Source organism: Canis lupus, chromosome 8 (genome assembly GCF_003254725.2).
Source record: "Canis lupus dingo isolate Sandy chromosome 8, ASM325472v2, whole genome shotgun sequence".
NCBI lineage: Eukaryota > Metazoa > Chordata > Mammalia > Carnivora > Canidae > Canis > Canis lupus.
Window position 1 is genome coordinate 50,679,802 of NC_064250.1, and position 23,903 is coordinate 50,703,704.

At 45.3% G+C, this 23,903-nt stretch overlaps 1 protein-coding gene across 13 annotated transcripts in view; it reads left to right on the plus strand.

Annotated features, from left to right (window-relative positions):
* ADCK1 (aarF domain containing kinase 1) overlaps nt 1-23,903 on the plus strand; it is a 146,758-nt gene that overhangs the window by 42,534 nt on the left and 80,321 nt on the right. For 8 of the 13 annotated variants that reach the window (XM_025443656.3, XM_025443651.3, XM_035719549.2 and 5 more), the window contains 2 exons: nt 2,265-2,410; nt 4,728-4,811. In XM_025443656.3, coding sequence (XP_025299441.1) covers nt 2,276-2,410; nt 4,728-4,811 — 219 coding nt within the window. In that variant the 5' untranslated portion in view covers nt 2,265-2,275. Of the gene's footprint in view, nt 1-593; nt 685-2,264; nt 2,411-4,727; nt 4,812-23,903 lie in introns of those variants that run through there. The other 5 variants (XM_049113360.1, XM_049113361.1, XM_025443653.3 and 2 more) reach the window with 1 other exon arrangement.

The following is a 23,903-nucleotide window of genomic DNA, read 5'->3' on the forward strand; positions in this document are numbered from 1 at the left end:
TTGTAATATAGTATAACCAGAGACCATGATACTTCCAGCTTTGTTCTTCTTCCTCAAGATTGCTCTGGCTATTTTGCTTCTTTTGTGGTTCCATACAAATTTTAGGATAGTTTGTTATTATTTCTCTGAAAAATACCATTAGAATTTTGATAGGGATTGTATTGAATCTGTAGATTGCTTTGGGTGATATGGAAATTTTAACAATATTCTTCCAATCCATAAACACCAAATATCTTTCCATTTATTGCCTAATTTCTTCATTAATATTTCATAATTATCAGTGAACAAGTCTTTCACCTCTTTGGTTAAATTTATTCCTAGGTATTTTATTTTTGATGCAATTATAAATGGGATTGCTTTCTTAATTTCTCTTTCTGATTATTCATTATTAGTGTATAGAAACACAGCAGATTTTTGCATGCTGATTTTGTATCCTGTACCTTTACTTAATTTATTTATTCTGACAGTTTTTTGGTGGATTGCTTAGGGTTTTCTGTATATAATATGTCATTTGCAAATAGTGATAGTTTTACTTCTTCCTTTCTAATTTGGATGGCTTTTACTTCTTTTTCTTGCCTAATTGCTCTGGCTAGGACATCCTGTATTGTGTTGAATAAAAGAGGCGGGAGTGAACTTCCTTGTCCTGTTCCTGATGTTAGAGGAAAAGCTTGCAACCATTCACTAGTGAGTATGATGTTAGCTCTGAGTTTGTCATATATGGTCTTTATTATGTTGAGGTATGTTCCCCTGTACCTACTTTGTTTTTTTTTTATTATTTTTTTATTGTACCTACTTTGTTAAGAGTTTTTAATCATAAGTGGATGTGGAATTTTGTCCAATGCTTTTTCTGCATCTGTTGAGATGATTATGTGATTTTTATCCTTCATTTTGTTAATGTAGTGTAAGAAATCTGCATTTTTGAAATGGAAGAAGATTGTAAAATTAAATCTAAATATATGAGTTATACTAAATGCCAACAGAAAAGACCAACTATATGTTGTTTAGAGAGATGATATAAAATGTAAGTTGAAAGTAGAAGAATGGAAAAAGATGTATCTGTGAATACTTAAAAAAAAAAATCTGTGGTTCTACTGTGAGGCATGGGTCCAAATAGATTTTAAAGAAAACACAGACAAGGCTGTGTGCAGCAATAGTTTCCTACAAAGAGGAAACAGGCACAGAGCAGGGAGAGGATGGTCAGAGACTGAGTCCAGAGCAGAACCAAACAGTGATGACCTGGATCTTCCTGCTGCATCTATACAGCGTTTGCACATGTGGGCGGCTTAGTGATTCCCTTTTCCTGGGTGGACTTCTCTCCTGCTGCCTGCCACTGTGTTCAAGGATTTTAGTTTCATACAGAGTTCCTAGAAATTGAAGGGGAAACAGCCTCCTGGGTACAGTGGGCCCCAAATGCTTCAACAATACACCTGGTGGACTGAGCTAGTTCTGGTAGGGTGGGGAAGAGTATCAGGGAGCCTTGTCCACTTAATCCCACTGACTGAGAGTGCATCTGGTTAAACAGATCAAATCAGCAGGTGGACATTGAATCCCTAATTGCAAAGTACCCTGCAGGACCGTGAGTGGACACTGTAATTATAGTCGTGGTGTTTACCTTCAGGGGGCTCACGGTTTAGACGGGTGGCAGTTTACTCTATCTGAAATCAATATTTTGGAAATCAGCCAGACGTGGAGAGCTTATCCGGCTGCTTCTGACCAGCTGCCATTCAGCTGTGGCCTGAGCACTTCTGACCTGTGTGTGCATGGTGGTGAAGCAAGTTATAAGTGATGATGGCTGGCATGCTTTCCACTTTCCCCATCTGAGATAGCACCTTCCTCACATATTCATCCTCCTTCCTCTGACCCTCTTTGATTTTCTTCTGTTATTGATACCACCTGGTGTTCTAAAAGGTCTGTTTGCTTCTGACCTGTCGTCCCACCTAGAGTGTAAGCAGCACATGGGCAGGAACTGTGTTTTGTTCCCTCTCCCCCAGGGCCTAGAATGGTACCTGGTGCCCTGTAAGGAATAATGACTTTGAGACTTTGTGCCAGGTCCTCTGCTAAGCATTTTATATACATAATCTCCTTTTATCCCAATAACTTGAGGTAGGTATCTGTCTGTTTTACGAGTGAGGAGACAGATCAACAAGATTAAGAAAATGACCCGAGGTCACATAATCTATGAAGTGGCAGAGCCTGGATTTGAATCCTGGTGGGACTTAACTGTGGTGCTCCACTGTTTCTCATTTTCTCCTTTCCTTCTACAGGGTCTGGGAACATGGCCAGAAGGGCTCTGAAGCTTGCTTCGTGGACCGGCGTGGCTCTTGCTGCCTCGGGCTTCTATCTCTACAGTAACAAGTACTTGGATCCTAATGACTTTGGTGCTGTCAGGGTTGGCAGAGCAGTGGCAACGGTAGGTCTTGCTCCTTGTCAGAGTGGCAGGGGAACTGCAGTATTCCTGCAGGTGTTTGTACCTGTAACAGATGTGGAGTTACCCATGTAGCCTTACATGTGCAAGGCTCCCTCTGCTCAGCTGCACAGGCATGGCTGTGTGCCCCATGTATCTGTGTTCTTGTATGCCTGACTGCTGTCACCCTGAACCCAAATAGAATGGAATTGCACAGGGTCTCTTGTTGAAGCCTTTACATTTTAGACTCTGTATCTTACTTTAGTGACAGACCTGGGCTGGTACTTCTCAGCAAATGCATATGGCAAGACTTTGCAGCTTTGTTGAAATTCTATCAGAAAACGCTTTCTCCAGGGAGCTAGTGTGTGTGGTTCCAGAGGCAGGGCTCATACTCGGAGCAGCCTGGCTTTGGAGAACTTTGAGGATCCCTTCATTTTGCACGTGTGAGGGCGGCTTAGTAATCCCAGACTAACAGAGAATCTGAGTTGTAAATTTCACCTTTAGAGGTGTTCTTCAGTGGCCCGGGAGCATCCTTCCTGTGTGATCGTGTCCTCTTAATGCTGCTGAGAGCAACTCTCCCAGACATGCGTATATAACTGCCCAATCAGTGGGTAGATTTCCACATGCTTCAATGCTTTCTTTCCTCCTTTGTCTGCTGCAGGATGAGCTCATCTTTTCTTCCCCTTGGTGTGGATAGACTCTGATGCACAGTCTGTTTGGGTTGTTGTTGTCTGATTGTTTCCTTAATACTCAGTGTTGTGAAGTCTTCTCCCGAGCGAGTTACAGAATCTAGATGGACAAATAAATAGGCATGGGATATAAAATGATTCCTAAGAGCCTACTGAGTGCCTTTTTGGGGCCCAACATTGTCTTATATGCTTTGAGAAGTAGAAATGAACTGTCCCACCTAGACCCGGCTTTAAAGGAGCTTATGATTGAGGAGTGCTCACATGAATGGGTCAAAAAACAATCAAAAGCCATGGATTGGGTCAAGATGTGTGACTCAGGTGACCACTTATGGCACCTCAGACACAGAACTGAAACCTGTAGGCTGGGAGTCAGGATGAGTGTCCTAGGGCAAGCAGGCTTCAATGGAACCTTAGGGATTTGAATACAGTTGGCTTTTGAACTATGTGGGGGTTAGGGTGCCAACACCCATGCAGTCAGAGATCCATGTATAACTTTTGACTCCTCCAAACCTTAATGTCTAATAGCCTACTGTTGACAGGAGTCTTACAGATAACATGAACAGTTTATTAACACATTGTTTGTGTATCATATGTGTCATATACTGTATTCTTATAGTAAGGTAAGCTAAAGAAAAGAAAATGTTAAGAAAATCATAAGGAAGAGAAAATACATTTATAGTAGAATACTGTAATTTACTACCACCACCACCACCAACAACAACAAAAACAACCCATGTGTAAGTGGATCTGCACAGTTCAAACCCATGTTGTTCAAGGGCCAACTATAGCTGGAAATGAGGAAGGAGGGCATTTACCAGTTCTTTATAAACCAGTCACCAGGGCTCTGGTCTTGATTGGCCTTGTGCCTTGTTCAGTGACCAGCTCTTGCTTGTGGTTGGTGTTCAACACACTTATGTCAAATGGAATAAAGCTTTGGGGGTGTAGACAAGGGAATAGACTTCTTTTGGTATCAGCTGTGTCAGCCCCTTAACTTGGAGGGGCCTCAGTTGCTCAGTTCTAAAAGGAAGAGTTTGGCCTGTCTCCTCCATGTCTGAGATATCTGGAAGCCTAAAATTTTCTGATTCACCAAGTATATGGGGACTTCTCCTAGACTTTTGGCCAAGGGACCCAGAATCAAAACTTAGGCTATCAGAGCAACATAAATATAAAATAATGTTTATTTGTGATAATAAGTTTATCCAACAGCATGCATTCAACTAGTCCTTACTGAGCATTTACCTATGTGCCTGGCATAGGAAAAAGGTACTGGGGGTACAGTGATGAGTGGGAGAGATAAGCCTCTGTGTTTATAGAGCTGAAATTCTAGCAAAGAGAAGATAGTCCACATATAAGGAAACAAATGAACAAGGTAATTTAGGGTATGATCATTTTGTTACGATAAATAATTGAGAGTTCCTGGTGTGTTAGGGCTCTCTGCAGAGGTGGCATTCGTGCAGAGTGCTGGTTGACAGGAAGAAGCCAGCCAGGCTAAGATCTGGGGACAGAGCATCTTAGGGGAGGGGTTGTCTACTTCTCTAGACATATTGCCTGTGTCGGGGGCCTGTGGCTGTAGGGGTGCCAAGGAGCAGTCTTTGCTGTCCAGGCACTAAGCCTTTCTTTTCCTTGGTCCACAGACAGCTGTCATCAGTTATGACTATCTCACCTCCCTGAGGAGTGTCCCCTATGGCTCAGAGGAGTACTTGCAGCTTCGATCCAAGGTAAGGAATCCAGGGGACCCATCTGAGCCAGGCTAGGACTGGGTAAGTCTTGAAGTAGCTGTAAAGCCTGAGAAATTCCTGCATGCAGCTGGAGGTGGGAAGGGGGCAGTGTGGGAGATTGAGGCTGGGGGCTTGGGAGCCAGGAAGGGAGGACTTGCTCCTCATTGGAGATGTTTTTGTGCTGATGGGCCAGGCTGCCAGGCTGCCATCAAGGTGGGTCCCATGGCACTCAGGTTATTAATCTACAAGACACTGTCAGGGAGGCTGGTGCGTGTTTCTGGGGAGCACAAGGTATCTGGGATGACTCAGGAGGGAGGAGTCCTGTTCCTGAGATAACTCAGTTGGCTTCCGAAGTGCTTTGTCAGGTAAAACCCGACTGAAAAAGGTTAATTGCTTTCCAGTCCTCTCAAGACTACACTGGGGCTTCTTGCTAAGCCGCTGAGTGGAGCTGTTGACCCCACACCTTCTTTCCTCACTTGGGATAGGTCCATTGATTTTGATGCTATCACTAGATGAGTGAGGCAACAAGCAAGAAGGCATTTTTTTTTTGGATGTAAGTTGAGTTTGGGGTCAAGTGTAGATACTTTTGTTTCCTCCAGAGAGAGGTTTGTGATAGATCTATATGTCTTTGCTCAGCCTGGAATGCCCTTGGCCCCTTAGAAAATTTCTAGTCATCCTTCTGGCCTCAGCTCAAATACCTCTCCTCCGTGACACTTTCCTTCTCAGTCATTCTTGGTGAATGGGGTAATTAACTTTAAAATTTTTATTTAAACTTTTCATTATAGAAATTTCAACCATTAATGAGAATAGAATAGTATAATGAATACTTATACAATTGTCATCCAGCTTCAGACATTATTAACATTTTGTCAGTCTTGTATCATCTACTTGCTCCTTCATTCATTCATTCATTCATTCATTTTTAATTCATTTATTTATTTTTGCTGAAATATTTAAAAGCAAATCTCAGGCATCGTATTATTTAATTTGTAAATACTTAACTCTGTATCTCTAGTAGATAAGTACCTTAAAAAAAGCTTAAGTACCATAATCATAATTAAGAAAATTAAAAAAAAAGATTTTATTTATTTATGAGAGAGACACAGAGAGGCAGAGACATAGGCAGAGGGAGAAGCAGGCTCCCTGTGGGGAACCCGATGGAAAACTCCATCCTAGGATGGTGGGATCACGACCTGAGCCAAAGGCAGACGCTCAGCCATTGAGCCACCAGGTGCCCCATAACTAACAAATATAACAATATTTCCTTAATAACTTCTAATAGCTAGTTTATACTCAAATATCCCTGTTCCCAAAAGTGTCTTTTTATTTATTTTTTATTATTTTATTTTATTTTTTAAATTTTTATTTATTTATTTATGATAGTCACACACAGAGAGAGAGAGGCAGAGACATAGGCAGAGGGAGAAGCAGGCTCCATGCACCGGGAGCCCGACGTGGGATTCGATCCCGGGTCTCCAGGATCACGCCCTGGGCCAAAGGCAGGCGCTAAACCGCTGCGCCACCCAGGGATCCCAAAAATGTCTTTTTAAAGTTGGTACATTACAATCTGGATCCAAATGAAGTGCATATATTGCATTAGGAAACATCAACCAAAATCTTCTCAAATCTATAATATTTCCCTTCCCTCCTCTTTTTGAGCTATTTGCTTGTTGAAAAAAGCAGATCATTTACCCTATAGAATTTTCTGTATTCAGGATTTGGCTGATTGCATCCTCAAAGCATCATTTAATGAGAAATAGATTCACATAGCATGCAATTCAAAGTATATAACATTTGAACATACAAAATTATTCTTCTCTCCCTTCCTCAGTTTTCCTGCCTGGAAGTGATCATCATGTCATATGGGTCCTTCCAGAGATATCTTCCTATTTGAATTTAATCATTCTGTCTTCTTTATTTCTACCACAAATGATAATTGGTTACATGCCTTCCTCTCATTTTAGACTATAGATTCCTTTAGATCAGGGATTGGGTCATCTTTTTTATATTTTCTACCTCTGATGATGATACCTAGGACTAAGTTGACTTAATGGTTATTACAGGCTACACCCTACTAGCTCCTTCCTTGGGAGAGAACTAGAAAGGGTGCATGGTTTGTATGCAGAAGACCTGAATGTGTGCTCTGTCTTTAAGGTGGTCATTTAGCCTTTGGAACTACCATTTTCCTTGTCTGTAGACCACAGTTGGCTATAGCACATATTGAGGCTTTAGATAATATCTGAGACAGTGTGTTGTGAAGTGTAAATGTGAAGCAGATATCAAAAATCAGTCGGATGTCTACTAGGTGTGCTCCATGAGGACAGACACTTGGTCTTCATGTTCGCAGCACCTATAGCAGTGCCCAGGACACAGTAGGTCTTGAATAAAGGTTTTGTTGAGCAAATGAATGGATGAAATGTTAATTTGTGTCAGAAGATCTCAAAGCCCCAGGCTCTGAGACTGATGCCCATGCCCATCCCCTGCTTTTCCCTATCCCTCTTTCTCCATTGAACCAGTGTTCTGAGCCTCAGAGCCCACCAGAGAGACATTCTGCACAGAGGTCCAGGCCGGGGCTCAGGGGCAAGCTCTCTGCAGAGCAGACGGGGGATGGGTGATGTGGAGACAGTGGCCCTCATGTGTAAGTCATCTGAAAGGCAATGGTGCCACAGTTCCTGGGAAAGTTGACAGCTTTAGGGGATGCAGGAAGGGAAGTGCAGCCTGGTATGTGGCAGGAGGGTAGCACGTGGTAGCTGGCACAGATAACAAGAGTGTAGGCTGGTCCCTGGGAGTTGTGCCTGGGAAGGGGAGCTGGCTGGAGTAAATACTGCAGGAGTGTGTTCTTCCATTGGAACACTTATCTGTTCTTGTCTTCGTGACTGATAACGGAATGAGTGAAGGGTAAAACATAATTATCTCACCTGTCAAGTCAGCATCTCCAGGTCCCAGAGAATGCTAGAGCCAAGAGACAGTGACTTAGGGAAGCACTTTCAAGGTTGGTGCTCGGCTGGCTGGTCTGAGTGACTCAGCTCCACATCAGGAAGGGGTGGGAATCAAAGTTTTCTAGAGGTGCAGTGGCATTTTGCTGGGCAGCTGAGGGGGTGTGGGGAGACCCCAGTGCTTTGAAGAACCAGACTCCTAGTGTCCAGGATGCTTGTAACCAGAGGCAACAGGTGTGAACCAACTTGTCCAGAAGGCAGAAAGAACTCATGGCTGATACAAGTGTTCAGACTGGGCTGGAGGAGGCAAGGCTGAGTTGATTCTGACCGAGGGGGTGTGGTATACTAGATGTATGTTCATTTTTCAGCTCAAGAACAGTTCATATTTTGAGGAGTACCATCTAAAACTTCCTTTGGGGAGCCACCCATATCTCATGTATTTGCCATGAGGTTTAAATGAGGCTCACCCCACCTTCAGCTCCAAGAGTGGGCACATGACTTAGGCCATCTGTAGAGTCCATTCCTGTGGCCCTAGAGATTGATTCAGAGATGGGCATCTGAGCCAGTGTTGGTCAGTGAGTGTCAGGTCTAGGACATTTGGGGGTGTCCCTCATAGAACACTGCCCTTTCTGCTGTGTTAGCTGCAAGTATAGGATGTTGACTTAGAGCTGCTGGCAGCCATCTTGCCATCATGAGGCGACAGCCTGTCTGTGAATGGAGTCAGTATTGTAGAGAGACGTGTCATTGGAGTCCCTAGATCTTGCTGAGCCTGAAACTAGATTACCACTGGATTTTCCAGTTAGATGTGCCAGGAGATTATCTTTTTGCTTCAGATGGTTTGAGATCAGTTTTCTGTTACATGCAATCAAATGATTCCTAATACACTGGGGACTCCTGGAGAAGCATCCTTGATCTTGAAGCATATGTAGGGTTTTGATAGATCTTAGAAGGTTTGGTAATTCAAGGAAAGAATGAAATTCAGAAATTCCAAGGCCTAAACAGGGTGAGGACGGGTTTGCATGGTGCTGGGTAGTATTGTGGGCATTTTGGCCTTTCAGGCTCCTGGTCGGCCACCACGCACCTGTATTGCCCTATCTGTAAAGTGGTGGCAGTGGCCTTTGCACCAGCTGAATCTGGAGGAACAGAGATGAGAAGCTTTATTAAATTAAACATTGTGGATTCTTGAATATGGCCAGAGGGGAGATTGAGAGGCACAAAGTTTGCCTCAGTGGCTCCTTATCATTTTAATGAACAAGTTAATGTTTTTCTATTTTTCTTATTTTTACATCTGTTAATTAGAATTCTTCTCTAAGGAAGAGCTATGCCTTCTCCTTTAGTTACTTATTTAATTATTTTTATCATATGAACTCATGGATATTTTTAATATTCTATGGATTATAGCCTGAAACCATCATTATTTTTATTGTTCAAATTCTTCTAATTTTGGCCATTGGGAGCTCCTTCAGGTTGATTTTTTTTTTGTGTGTGTCATTTTTGCACGTCTCCATTCATTTTTGAGCACTATCAACTTTTTTTTTTAAAGGTTTATTTATTCATTTTAGAGTGGGAGAAGGGAGAAACAGAGAGAGAGAGAGAGAGAGAATGCAAGTACATTAGATGAGGGGCAGAAGGAGAGGGAGAGAGAATCCTAAGCAGACCCTCTGCTGAGCACAGAGCCCCACGGGGCTCCATCTCACCACCCTGAGCTGAAACCAAGAGTCGGACACTCAACTAACTGAGCCACCCTGGCGCCCCCACTATCTTACCTTTCTAATCTGCAGACTCATCTTGTATTTTCCTTACTCCAGCCCTGGAATCAATCACTTCTCCAAGGAGTCCTGGTTCCTTTTATTGGAGAATGGTATTTAGAAACCAAGATGTTGGTGCTAGATATGCATATTGCTCCTGGAGTGCCATTGTTTTTAGGCCCTTCCAGGAGATGGAGCTAGGAAATATATGTATGTATATTTATTCATGCTTACACACACCTATCTGTTAAAAAAACTGTGAGTTTATACTGGTATTTCCAATTCCAGTCTAACATCACAGAGTTTATTTTAGCTCTCTCCCATTCCTTATGTGTAACTTATTTCTCTGAAAGTGACAGCCTGTTATTATCTACAACATATTCACTTACTTGTTCAACTAGTATACCCTAAAATAGTTAAAACCCTTGGGGCATATAGGAGCAGAGAGAATGGCCCAATCTGGGTGAGACTGAATGAGTTAATGGGATGTTTGAGCTGGGTCTGGAAAGGTAGATAGGATTGAAACATGTAACACTGGGGACAGGTGATTTTGCTTGAGGTTGATGGGTAGAATTTTGGGGATTGTCTATAAGAAACAGAGATTAGTTCAGTGTTACTGGGGACTAAGGTATACTAAGCAAAGAGGCATACTGGCAAAGAGAATTAAAGCTAGGTCACAGAGGGATGAGAGGCGAAGGGGTGTACCAGGGGTAGTAGGGAGCCATGGCAAGTTCTTGGGTAAAGTTTTGTTAAGCCTTCAGTGAATGAGAATGCTTAAAGTCATCAGTCACTGAATATTTTTCGATGTGATATAATATCGTACTCATCATCTGATAGAGTAGAAGCATGAGAGAGGGAGGGAGGGAGAGGGATCACAGGTGCCTTTTCCTTTCTTAATCAGAGTCCTAATATAGGAGGGGGCCTCAACTGCTGCTTTGGGAAGCTTTTGAATTGAATCCCATTTCTTGTTTCTGAGTAGGTCACTGGGCTCCTATGGTGTCAGATGCTTCAGGTCACTGGTATGTGTATGCATCATATTAGTTACTCTAGTATTTACTGTTGGGGCTTGAGGAGGTAATGATTAATAATCTTTTCCTCCTTGTCTGAGAAGCAGAACAAAGGAGATGCAGGTCTCTGCTAGAAAGAGCTGAGAATGTCAGCTTTATTACTGATAAATGCTGGGCTGGAGCATGTTTTGGGTCTGTGAGCAAGTTGACTTGTACTTCAGTCCTGAATTTGATAGACTTACCTCCACAGGCACAGATATGGCAGTACTAGTCTCTAAGAGGGGGGCCTGCCTCTTAGGACAGGGAGGAGTGGAGCACCAGTGTGTCTGTGGGTGTGTGCAAATCCCAAAAAGGGAGGCAAGAGGAAGGGGTGGGCTGAGCATGAATTGTTTCTTTTCCCAAACTCACCAATCTAATTGGTGAGTCCTCCTCCCACAGGAAGTGAGAGGGAAGAGAGAGGCCAGGAGTATTATACTTCTAGTGGGGCTCCCATTAAACAGAGATAGGAGGTTCACCAATAGTACTTATTCACCTGCAGACAGCAAATAGCTATAATTTTGCTATAAAAACCTTTCATATCCATTAAATTCTGCTAATGTTTACACCTGACCATGTTTAGGGACATGGGCTGCTTCAGGTTTGAGTATGGGACAACAGTTGCAACATTACTGAAAGCCACATTTAGAGAGAAGGGTCATCTGTTGTCAACCTTTAGAACCATGGTATCTGGTAGAGTGTTTTTTGGGGAAAAAAGATACTGGTTAGAAGGGGCTTAGGTACAGTGATGACTCTTTTTATAGTTATGCCATTGACCTTGAGAAAGACATCTCTGGCACCAACTCCTCAGGCCTCTAATGTACAGATGGGACTGGAGATCCAGAGGAGTGATGGGATTTTTTTTTAAGTAGGTTCCATGCCCAGCATGGAACACAGGACTTGAACTTACAACTCTGAGATCAAAACCTGAGCTGAGATTGAATCAAATGCTTAACTGAGCCACCAGGTGCCCCAAGCCCCCTGAAGTTTTGTGGCAGATCTTGGGCTTGGACTGGGTCATCCAGATCTTGCCTGATCTCATGTTCTTTGCTCTTCATACCTGATTGTCTCTGTTTATCCACTTGCCACCTGGGGGAAAGCACCAAGTTGGATAGAAAGTGTAACCAAAGATTCCTGTGTAGCTCTTCTTGCCAACTAGCTGCTGCTGCTGGGTTCTTCTCCCCTGGGTCCATCCATCCTGGTATGAGCCCTGGGAATCTCTACAGAATCTCCTCCTGGGAATCCCTTTCTGTATTTAATCAACCAACCAAAGAGTTAATCCAACAAATATTTGGAATTCTCATTTCTCAGTGGAGGAAGTATAGACCCTCCAAAGGAACCAGTGAATGCTAGCTCTTTGCTTTGGGAAAGTGTTTCAGCTCTTAAGCTACTGACCAACTGCCAGTTTTGAGAATAACTGTGCTATCAACTTAGTGAAGGTATGATAATTCAAGAAGTGCTTTAAAGACCTTGTTGCCCATCCAGAGGAACTGTAGCAGTGTCTGGCTCTTCAGGAATATTCTCTGAAACCTGGGGACTGTCGTGGCCACATCTGTCCATCTGTTATTTTAATAAAGTTTACTGAGCCTGCTCTGTACCAGGTCTTGCGTATGGCTCAGTCTCAGAGGGTATGAAGGGAAATAAGACTTGACCTCTGCCCTCCAGCTGCTCACAGTCCAGTAGGGGAAGCAGGCGTAAAATCACCAGTTGCGGAAGGATCGATTTGTCTTCATTCCAGCTCTGGGTCCTGACAGCAACTAACTCCCAGCCAAGAAGTGGTGGTGGGGGGGTGGCCGGTGTGGGGGCAGGAACCTTGCATGTTAGGGGCTCCTGAGCCAGCATGGCGAGTGAGGGTGGGGTGCATACCAGGGAAGGCCTCCTCTGGTAGTCATATCTAACTGTGCCCTTGTTCCTTTATGCACGCACCATCTGTCAACCTGGTGTGGAAGTGTTTTGGTGAATTTTCATGTACTCTGTCCCTCAGGCCCCCTTTTGCTCCTTTCCTTTCTCATCCTGGAACATGTGTCAGAGTATTCTACACAGAGGAGGAGGAGAGAAATGGAATCCTTGCTGTCTTGGTGACTGGCTTTCTCAGAGTTTGTGATAATTTTTGCAGGAGCATGAGCTGCATTTAATTTGCTCTGCTTGGGTCATGTAAGGACCCGGCCTGTGGAACAGAGAGGCAGAGTCTGCAACGGTACCCAGTGCCTCTTTGTAGCTTTCTGTGTCCATAAACCTTCCCAGTACTGCATTGCAAACCCGCAGGACTTTGTGCCGTGGCCTCGGTTTGGGGAGAGTTCCAGAGGACTAGGAACTGGGGCCTTGGCATGGTCTGGGGAGAGACTGGGGAAGGTCTGCCTCCATCGGTGGGGACCCTGGAGGAAAAAGGCATCATTCGGGCTTCTCCCGGAGACAGTGTTCAGTGTGGGGTGACTTCTCTGTAGTTCCCAGGGAGGCCATGCGAACGTCATGTGGTCACCTTGATTGTTCTAGACTTATCAGTGACCTATGGACCTACATACCCCTTGTATTTAAAAAAATATGTGAAATAAAAAAAAAAAACAACTTGTGAAATATCTAAGACCTAAGGCAAGGTATAAAAAATAATTTGGTGATCACTCTTCTACTCACTGCATGATCTCAGAAATTATGCCATATCCATACAAATGTAGCCTCCTAGTACTTCCTTGATTCCAGGCTTTCTCCTACAAAACCAGAAGCAACTGCTATCTTGAATTCATGGGTTGTTATTCCCATGTATTTCTTTGTAACCAGCTATTCATGTATTTGTATGATATTTTTCATCCTATTGGCTTGTCCCTTTACTTGATTTTGTTCTAAGCAAGATTGCAGGCTTAATAGACTAGCGATCTCTTTTTGGGGGGTCTGCATATGCAAATAAGAAGTGTCCTAGGTACCACCAGAAATTGCCTGTGTGCCATCTTTTTACATACCATTACTAGTACCGGGTCACCCTGGGAGAAAAGGCTGTACCATCTGTAGCAAATGCGAGGCCAAACTCTGGCTTGTGTCCACCATTGCTGTGATCTCTCCCCTGCTGGGGTTGGCCACTTTCTTTCCAGCTCTTCTCTCCTCTTAGCTCACCCTCTGTATCTCCTGGGGCTGCTTCACACTTGAAGTTGCCTGATGGGATGGTATTTGCCGCTGCTCAGAAGCAATGATCTCTTGCCAGAGGCCACAGCTGAAATGAAAAAAAAAAAAAAAAAAAAAAAAAGGCCTTGTGTTTTGGCAATGGGAGGCTATTGCCATGTGCGAGGCATCTCCCCATACTGATCAGTATAATTAATGCCATTAGCCAATCCTGAATTTGCATGTATCTGTAGCTTACTTGCCTGCCCAGGCTGCTTGGACACACAAGGTTGGCTTCTTGCTGCCCCAGAGCTGCTCACCAACTGCTCCTGCTACCTGGTTCTTGTGGGGTGGGTGGAGGAGGCCAGAGTGCATTGCTCCCCAGAGATGATGCCATGTTGAGTGTTAGCCTACACCTAATGGGGCAGGAGCTGGAGAGAAGCCAGCTGGAGACACTGTCCTTCCCCATCTCAGACTCCATCCTGGACTAACCATGACTGGGCTTCTCATTGCTTTATTGCTTTTCCCCCTGAAAACCCTTCATGGTTTCCTTTCCTGCCCTGGATTGGGTGCTTCCACCATGACCCATGTGATGGGGGATGGCATAAACTAGGACTTCCTTAGTGCTAGGGTAATTCACTACTGTAGTGGGTTACTGAGGATGGTAGGGAATTCTGTATCTGGAAGGGCAGCTTTCTAGGAACAGATTCTGGCTGTGTGCCATGGAGGTGGGAATGTGACAATGCACTATCAAATGATCAGAGATACCTGAGGAGCCTTATAAAGTGCAGATCCTCGGGCTCTATAAAGATTTGTTTTTGGTGGTTCTGGAGTGAGGCCTAGAAAACCATATTTTTAATGGGTTTCCCAGGTGAGGTTTTGAGGTTAAGAACAAGTGTTTACGTTGAGCATCATGGGATAGGCGCTGTGCTAAGGGTTCTCTCTCTGGTATCTCCTTTAACTTCCCAACAATCTGAGGTATCTACCCCCATTTTACAGATGAAGAAATGGAAGCACAGATGAAGTGACTTGTCCAAAGGTCCATGGCTAAAAAGTAGGTATATTAGTTTCCTTAATCCCTATAACACATCACCACATATTGGATGGCCCATGACAACAGAAATGTATTCTCTCACAGTTCTGGAGGCCAGAAGTCCAAAATCAAGGTGCCAGTGGGGCCATGCTCCTTCTGGTAGCTTCAGACATACCTTGTGGCTGTGTTGCTCCAGTCTCTGCCTCTGTTTTCTTTTGCTTATAAGGACACTTGTCAGGGAGTTTAGAGCCTACCTGGGCAACCCAGAGTGATCTCATCTCAAGATCCTTACCTCAGTTACATTTACAGAGATCCTTTTTTTCCAAATAAGGTCATAGTCACAAGTCCAGGGAGTTAGGATAAGGGCATATCTTTTTGGGTACCACCATTCAGCCCACTACAGGGTCTTTGATTTAATTGCAGATCAAGTGGCCCCTGAGCCTGTGCCTATAACCATGTGCATCCTGGTTCTCTCATCTGGACTAGATGAGCTTCTAGGGTTCCTCTAGGCCAGCAGCCGAGGTGTGAATTTCCTAGCTGCACAAGGGAGTTTGAGCCATATGTCAAGCCTTGATAAACCAGAGTTTTCCTCAACCGTCTCTCCCAGCCCTCAGCCCTCTACCATGTCTCCTGAAACCCATTGAGCTATTTATCCTCCCCAACTCCAAAATTCTCACACTTGATGTGCTCAGGAGGTGAGGCTCAACTCCTACTGGCTTGGATGGGATGGGCTTCTCCTGCCTCTGTGTTGGCGTCTCTCAAATGGGACTTGCTGGAATAGCAGGGGTAGATGGAAGGCCATGATATAACTAATAAAGTTGGTGAAAGGCAGTCTGCAGCTATGAGGTTGATGGAGATGCTTGTTAACTGCACTAATAATCTAATAGCCTGTTCTTGATTTCCCGCTTCTCACCGTCTTGGCCCCAAGCAGCTATTTTCTACCAAATTAAAATCCACTCAGCTCCTTTCCTGTCCCTGAATAAAACTACCCTCAAAGCTCTTGCCTGTTACAGCAAGACTTTTTAATAGACTTTTCCTTGTAGAACCGTGAGACATATGTCCAATTAGCAGAATAACTTCACTTAAATATACAAATAAACTGTTGACTGATAATGGTGGGACATATGTGAGGCTAATTTAAGGCAGCGTGGTTCAGGAACTGGAGCACTGCCCCCCTCCCTTACCCCCAGATCCTCATGCCTCCCCCTCCCCCCACTCTGTATATAGGATGAAGAAGGATGTCTCCATGCACTGCCTGGTCACAGTGCAGAGTACCTACGCCACTCACGATTCATACAGTCAATTGTGTAGCAAAGTTTTTATTTATATTTTTTAGACAGAGCATGCACGTGTGTGTGGGGGAGGAGCAAATAGAGAATCTGAAACAGGGTTCATGCCCAGTGTGGAGCCTGCCTGGGGCTTGATCTCATGACCCCTGAGATCATGACCTGAGCCAGAATCAAGAGTCGGACACTCCAGTGTGCCTGGGTGGCTCAGCTGGTTAAGCCTTTGACTCTTGGTTTTGGCTCAGGTCATGAGCTCAGCATCTTAGGATGGAGCCGCGTTGGGCTCTGCAGTCAATGGAGAGTGGGCTTGAGATTCTCTCCCTCTTCTCCCTCTGCCCTTCCTCCTACTCTCTCTTCCTTTCTCTCTCAAAAAAAAAAAAAAAAAAAAAAGAATCGGATGCTCAACCAACTAAGTCACCCATGTGCCCCAATTGTGTAGATTTTTAAAAAAAATATTTTATTTATTTATTTATTCATGAGAGAGAGAAAAAGAGAGAGAGAGGCACAGAGACACAGGCAAGGGAGAAGCAGGCTCCCTGCAGGGATCCCGAAGTGGGACTCCATCCTGGGACTCCAGGATCATGCCCTTGACCGAAGGCAGGTGCTAAATCGCTGAGCCACCCAGGGATCCCCCTGTGTAGCAGATTCTAATTGAGTACTGTGCCAGGTGGTAGGTACACGGCAGTCTATTCTTGAGGGGATGAGATAATTACCTATCAGTGGAACTCACGAGAACATCCTTTCCAGGAAGGCAGGTGTCTGTCCAGCTTGCTGCATCCTTAGCACTTAGAACAGGTTTGGCACAGCACAGGGTTTGGCACAAAGTGGGCTCTTTTTAGTGAATCCGTGAAGTAGGTAAACAGGATAATGTCAGCTCTTGCTGAGTGCCCTAAGAAAGAGAAACTATGGTCATAGGATAAAAAGCTACTGAAGCAGGGCTGGGGAAGGGCTTTCTGATGGGGGCTTTTCCAGCTGAAGCTGAGAAGTGAGACAGAACAGCAGGTGAAGACCTGGGAAAATGCTGTTAGCAGAAGAGGCAGGGCTATGTAATTTCAGGGCTCACTGGGGGGTTCTGGTGGGGGGGTGGTGTGAGGAAGTCAGTCTCCCCTTCTTGTGGCCCTATAGCCCTGACCCACAGTGGATGGGCAGCTCCCAAGAGATTACAGCCTCGTTGCTGGGATGTGCTCAGGGTCTGGATCCGGGGGTGGGGGAGGGGTCCCTGCCGAGTCTCCTGTGGAACTTGCTGAGATGATGCTAGTTTAGAATGGGGAGAGCCAGTGCCTGACGTGTGTGACTCTACCCTGCCTAGGCTTGCACTCAGGCCTGCAGTGGGGATGAAGGGCAGTGGCAAAATGCAGATCTCTCCCACCAATGTGATCTGATTGCCACCCTGGGTGGAGAGCAGCCTGGCTGTGGGGTGCAGGTGGGGAGACTAGGTGGAGCCAGGGCACTGGGGGTGGCGAGTGGGCAGCTGAGAAGTCCCTGGAGAGGTGGGGCTGTTCGTGAGCTAAATACCCTGGTGCATGATCCTTTGCCCCACTTAGCTTCATTTGCAAAACACAAATTCAAAGATAAAATTAATTTTAAGACAGTAGCTACTGCTTCCTATTGCTGCTGTAACAAACTACCACAAACAGTGGTTTAAGATACAAATGTTTTGAGACGCCTGGGTGGCTCAGTGGTTGAGCATCTGCCTTCGGTTCAGGGCATGATCCCGGAGTCCCGGGGTCGGGTCCTGCATCGGGCTTCTTGCATGGAGCCTGCTTCTCTCTCTGCCTGTGTCTCTGCTTCTCTTTCTCTCTGTCTGTCATAAATAAATAAATACAGTCTCTAAAAGAAAAAGGTGCAGATTTATTCTCTTACATTTGTGGAGGTCAGAAGTCTGAAATGCTTCTCACTGGACTCAATGAATGTGTCGGCAGGGCTGTGTTTCCTTTGGGGGCTCTAGTGGGATGTTCCTTGTCTTTTCCACCTGCATTCCTTGGCTCAAGGCACCCATTCTCCATCTTCAGAGCTGGCAACATCTGGCCACGTCCTTCTCACGCTGCCAGCTCTCTGGTTCTTTTCTTCCACTGAAAAGAACCATTGTAATCACACTGTAATCACAAGTGTGATAACTTGTAATCACAAGTTATTAGGGCCCACCTAATAACTTGAGATCATCTTTCACAAGATCTCAAGATCAGCAACCTTAATTTCTTGTTTTATTTTTAAGATTTTATTTATTTATACACACACACACACACACACACACACACACAGGCAGAGGGAGAAGCAGGCTCCATGCAGGGAGCCTGATGTGGGACTTGATCCTGGGTCTCCAGGATCACGCCCTGGACTGAAGGTGGCGCTAAACTGCTGAGCCACCTGGGCTGCCCAGCAACCTTAATTTCATCTGCAACCTTAGTTCTCCTTTGCCATGCAGGGTAACATAGTCCCATGTTTCAGGGATTAGGTCGTGGACATCTTTGTTGGGGTGCAGGCATTATTCTTTCACGTTAGATGGCAAGTTTGAGGCCCTACCAAGGCAGGCCCCGTGTGCCCTGAGAAGAGGAAATTGCAAGCCTAAAGAGCCCTGAGATGGGAATGAGTTTGTCTTGTTCAAGACTCTGAGAGGAGGGATCCCTGGGTGGCACAGCAGTTTGGCGCCTGCCTTTGGCTCAGGGTGCGATCCGGGAGACCCTGGATCGAATCCCACGTCGGGCTCCCAGTGCATGGAGCCTGCTTCTCCCTCTGCCTGTGTCTCTGCCTCTCCCTCTCTCTGTGTGACTATCATAAATAAATAAAAATTAAAAAAAAAAAAAAAAAAGACCCTGAGAGGAGGGCAGTGGGATAGAGTAGAGTGAATGACAGTATATGTGGTACCAAATGCAGCAGGAGAGGCTGGCTTAGGCTGAGAATACAGGGCTCCTAGGCCACAGTGTGCCTTAAAAAAAAAAAAACTCTATATGAAAATTCAAATGCAATTAAAGAGTAGAGATAAAATATGATGAACCCTGGCACCTAGATCTAAAATATGTTGCTATAGGGGTGTCAGTGGCTCAGTCCATTAAGTGTCTGACTCTTGATCTCAGCTCAGGTCTCAGTCTTAGGGTTGTGAGTTTAAGCCCTGAGTTGGGGCCCATGCTGGGCCTCTACTCTGGGTGTGGAGCCTACTTAAAAAAAAATCTTAAAAAAACATGTTGCTATCATTTTTTTCATTTCTTTTTTCTGCCAGAGTTTTAAATTGCAGAAATCATGCCATGTCACCTGTAATTTCAATGCATGTCTCTAACAGCTGACATTTTCTAAGTATTCCCATTATTATCACAGTGGATGAAATTAGCAAGAATTGTTTCTTTATTTTTTGATTTATTATTATTATTATTTTTAGAAAGGAAGGGGTGAGGGAGGGGCAGAGGGCAAGGGAGAGAGAATCTTAAGCAGGCTCCATACTCAGCGTGGAGCCTGACACGGGGCTCGATCTCACAACCCCAAGATCACAACCTGAGCTGAAACAAAGAGTTGGACATTTAACTGATTGAGCCAGCCAGGTGCTCCTAAGAATTCTTTAATTTCAACTAATTCCTATATGTGTTATGCTGTCCTCCCCACCCCAAATGTCCCTTCCAGTAACCTTCATGCTGTACCTGAACTTTGTGGCTGTCCCTCTTTCTGAGGTTAGAGTGAGGCCTCCTTCCCTGTATCTTTGAGGATTTTGTTTTCTCTTCCTTTCTGCTGGCCCCCAAGATCTCCAGGCAGTGAGGAAATGGCCTGAACATGGGATGGCGGGGAAGGGAGGGGAAGCAGGCTGGCTGGATATGTTATTCTGCTTGTGGCCTAACATTTGTTTTTCTTGTCTGTAATTGCCATTCCAGAAATGCCCTCGCTCTTCTAGCCACAGAGCAACTGTTGAGAACAAATTAATTATGCATCTTCTCAGTGTGTGTGATTAAGGGGCAGATGGAGGGAAGGGTTCTCTTCAGTTTTTCTGGCAACTAGGTTCCCAAATGGATGCTTTCCAGACGAAAGAGTGCATGTCCTGGGCTCCTGTGGGCATCTGGATTTGTCTGTGTGGTGGCAGGCTTGTTCACTGGCAGGCAGACTCACAAGTTGCCAGTAATAATATTATTAATCCCTTAAATTTGCAGCGTATTCCCTGTTTTCTGAGGCTTGTGCACTCATATCAGCTCATTTGTTGGGATTTCAGGGATGCTGGAACAACTTTCTTTGCTTAATACCTCCCTAAATCATTGCTGATGCTTGTAATTCCACCATTAGAGATTAATTCCTTTGGCCTGAAACTGTTCCGTATTAAAATGCAAGTATCCTTGGCAGCTGTGATGCATGTTTTATTCATTAGGCCTTCTCAGCCCCTACCAGCTGCCCTCCCCAAATGCCCCCTCCTACAAATTTCTTTTTAGGATGGCCTTCTCTGAAACAGAACCCATGTTTGGAACCTATCCCATTCCATAGAATTCTACTTTTCATTTCTGAGTCTGGAAAAACAGGTAATAAATTCCTGCCAAAGTGACAATGACATAATTTCCTGTATTATCACCTCTAGGGATTGCACTTTAACTGGAACTTTCTAGAAACATAGTTTCCTAATGTGAAGGAACCTATACCCCTTCATCCTATTATGTCATCCTGTCATGGCCTTGGATCTTCCCTTTTTCAGGCTCCCTTAGAAAAGCAGAGGAAAGGGGCCTGGCAGGACACACTGAGATCTGGTTATCTGTGTAACACAGATCAGACATTGGCGTGGAGTATTATTCACCTGGAGACTGGAAAAAGAAGTAGAACTGGCCATGTGTAACATCATGTCCATTTTGCAGAAGGAAGATCGAGGTTTAAGGACAGTGATCTAGTTGCAGTGGGGCTAGAGTTAAAGTTTTGACTTTAGAACCCCATTAACACGGTTGTAAATTTCATGAGTCAGACTATGCCTTAGAAACAGCCTAGCTCTGGGAAAGCAGGTGCGTTCCATCCTCTGACTCTACTTGGTAGGTAGTGGTTGTCTGACACACGGTAGAGCATACCCGTGTCTTCACCTGGGCTCAGCGAGTGGGTTGTGGTTGATCAGTGTTTTTTTATTTTTAAAGATTTTATTCACGAGAGAGAGAGAGAGAGGCAGAGACACAGGCAGAAGGAGAAGCAGGCTCCATGCAGGGAGCTCGATGTGGGACTCGATCCCAGGTCCCCAGGATCATGCCTTGGGCTGAAGGTGGCACTAAACTGCTGAGCCCCCCGGGCTGCCCTGATCAGTGTTGTCCAATGTATGCCCTGGGTGTGGTAATAGAGGGGAGACATGTGTGCCACCTTGCTTGATCTCTCATTTCCCACATAAGCCAGCTGAGGAATGGAAAGCCAGAAGAATTTGTTCAGGACTTGTACTGTACGGCCAATAAGTTAGGGGCAGAATTGGTGCAGAATTCAGGTTTCTGGGCAGCTCAGGTGGCTCAGCGGTTTAGCGCCACCTTCAGCCCAGGGTGTGATCCTGGAGACCCAGGATGGAGTCCCACGTCGGGCTCCCTGCACAGAGCCTGCTTCTCCCTCTGCCTGTGTCTCTGCCTCTCTCTCTCTCTGTCTCTTGTGAATAAATAAATAAAATCTTCAAAAAAAAAAAAAAAAGAATCCAGGTTTCTTGAGTTCTGGTTTGGAACTTTTTCTTTGGAAGGAGCCAGGTATTCTAAAAAGCTGGCTTCTTAGTATTGATATTCATGTGGTTAAAGAGCATGTAGTCTTGAAGTCACACTGCCTGGGTTTGAGTCCCAGCTCTGCTGCTACTTAGCTATGTGACCTTGGCTGGGTGTTTTCATCATTTTGAACTACTGCCATCATCTGTAAAATAGGTGATAATGATTGTGCCTATGTTTTAGGGTAGTTATGGAATGAAATAAGGTAGTACATATATAAAGTGTTTAGATTAGAGCCTAACACATAGTAAATAGTTAATCAACATTGGTAATTTAATTTAAATGTTAAATTTTGTTTCATTGTCCTTTTATTATTATTATTTTTTAAAGATTTCATTTATTTTAGAGAAGGAGAATACAGGTATGAGGTGGGGGGGGGGCGGTGGTGGGAGGGGCAGAGGGAGAGAGAGAATCTCAAGCAGATTCCATTCTGAGCATGAAGCCTGATATGGGGCTCAATCTCACAACCCCAGGATCATGATTTGAGCTGGAACTAAGAGACGCTTAACCAACTGAGCCACACAGGTGTCCCTCATTGTCCTTTTAGATTATTGCTGGATATGAACACAAAACCTTCTCAAAGTCACCCCCCTCTGCAGAATCACTCAGAGTTATTACCCCTCAGATACCTACTTCTCATCCTCCCCTGTTGAATGTTCTGGGGTCTTCTGGGTATTCCTGGAATTTATAATTTGCTGATGAAACTCCCATAGTACTAATAATCAAGTGTGAGATGGTGTTGGGTCTGTAAATGCCTGTGGTTCTGGGTGTCCTACTTCACAGAAGTTTGTTTTGGTTTTGGACATGTAACAGAGCCCTGGAGGCCTGGTGTGGTTCTCCAAGGGCGAGCTGCCAGGTGGGGCCTTGGTGACCATTTTGCCTGGTCGCTCCTCTGATCTGAACATTGGTTTTTTTTTTTTTTTTTTTAGATTTTTTATTTATTTATTCATGATAGTCACAGAGAGAGAGAGAGGCAGAGACACAGGCAGAGGGAGAAGCAGGCTCCATGCACCGGGAGCCCGATGTGGGATTCGATCCCGGGTCTCCAGGATCGCGCCCTGGGCCAAAGGCAGGCGCCAAACCACTGCGCCACCCAGGGATCCCCGTGATCTGAACATTGTTAAAGCATTTCCTCCAGACAGTCTCTGCTTCCCCATGCTAGTGTGTTCCTAGTCTGCAGACTGAGTGTCTGTGTACAGTTGGTGCCAGCCCTGTCCCCTCACACCCACATCTCCTGTGGGCTTAGACAACAGGGCCCAGTCAGAGTTCAGACCCAAAAGCTGTGCTGTGGTCACTTCTATGCCCTAGTCCAGCCATGCAGGCTGTCCGTCCGTGGTTGTTCCCTTTGGGTGGCCTTGATGGGGAAGCCTGGAGAGCTAGAAGAGTCCCAGATGGTCCTGGGAGTCTGGCCAGAGGTGACTCCTTCCTGCAGGACGAATCGTCTGCCCCGGTATTATTTGACCTTACCTCCTGGTAGAGTGACATTTCCTGATGGAAACAGTGTCTATTGGCCCCCTTAGAGAGTGTAGGGCATGGGAGTGGCTGGGTGGGGAGGGCTCTCTGGGGTGTGGTGTGGTGATAGGTCTGTGGCTTCTGTTGAGTGAGTCATCACTGAGTTCAGTCCTGACTGCAGGGGAAAAGCCTCTGCTTCAGATCCTCAAGGAAGCCTTCTTGGGGTCTATTTGTCTGCTCCCTGCTGAGGAAGGGTTGAGGGCTATGGAGGCTATCCCCCTTGGAAGACGGTCCTACCATTGTCCCTCACATTTGAAAGCTCTGTTGCTCTGGGCCTCTCACCTTGGGCTGTAGCCTGATTTGGTAGCAGCCTGGCCTTATGTGCAATTATCTCCCTGCTTTTTGTCATGTGGGCCCAGAGCAGAGCCTGCAATCAGGGCCACAGAGCTGCACCGGGCCCAGTTCTGTCATAGGGAGGCACAGATGAAAGAAGAGCTGAGAGCCCCACTGGGGATGGAACTCCAGGCTCTGCTGATAGGTATGGGATGGGGGAGGCAGCTGCTTCTGTAAGGTGGGAAGGGGGAAGAGAAGAGAACGGGCCAGACTGGGACTCAGTAGAGAAGAGGGGAGGGGAAAGGAGGGGAGGGGAGGAGGCCTGGGTCCAGGCTGAAGAGGATTTTGACAGATGAAAGGAGCAAGGGGTGGTGAGATTGGAGTGGCTGCTGCAAAGACTGGGGGGCAGAGGATGGCATAGACATTACCAGTCATTAGGTTGGGGGATAGCTATTGATGTGGGGAGGGCAAAAGATCAAGTCAGCGGGTGCCT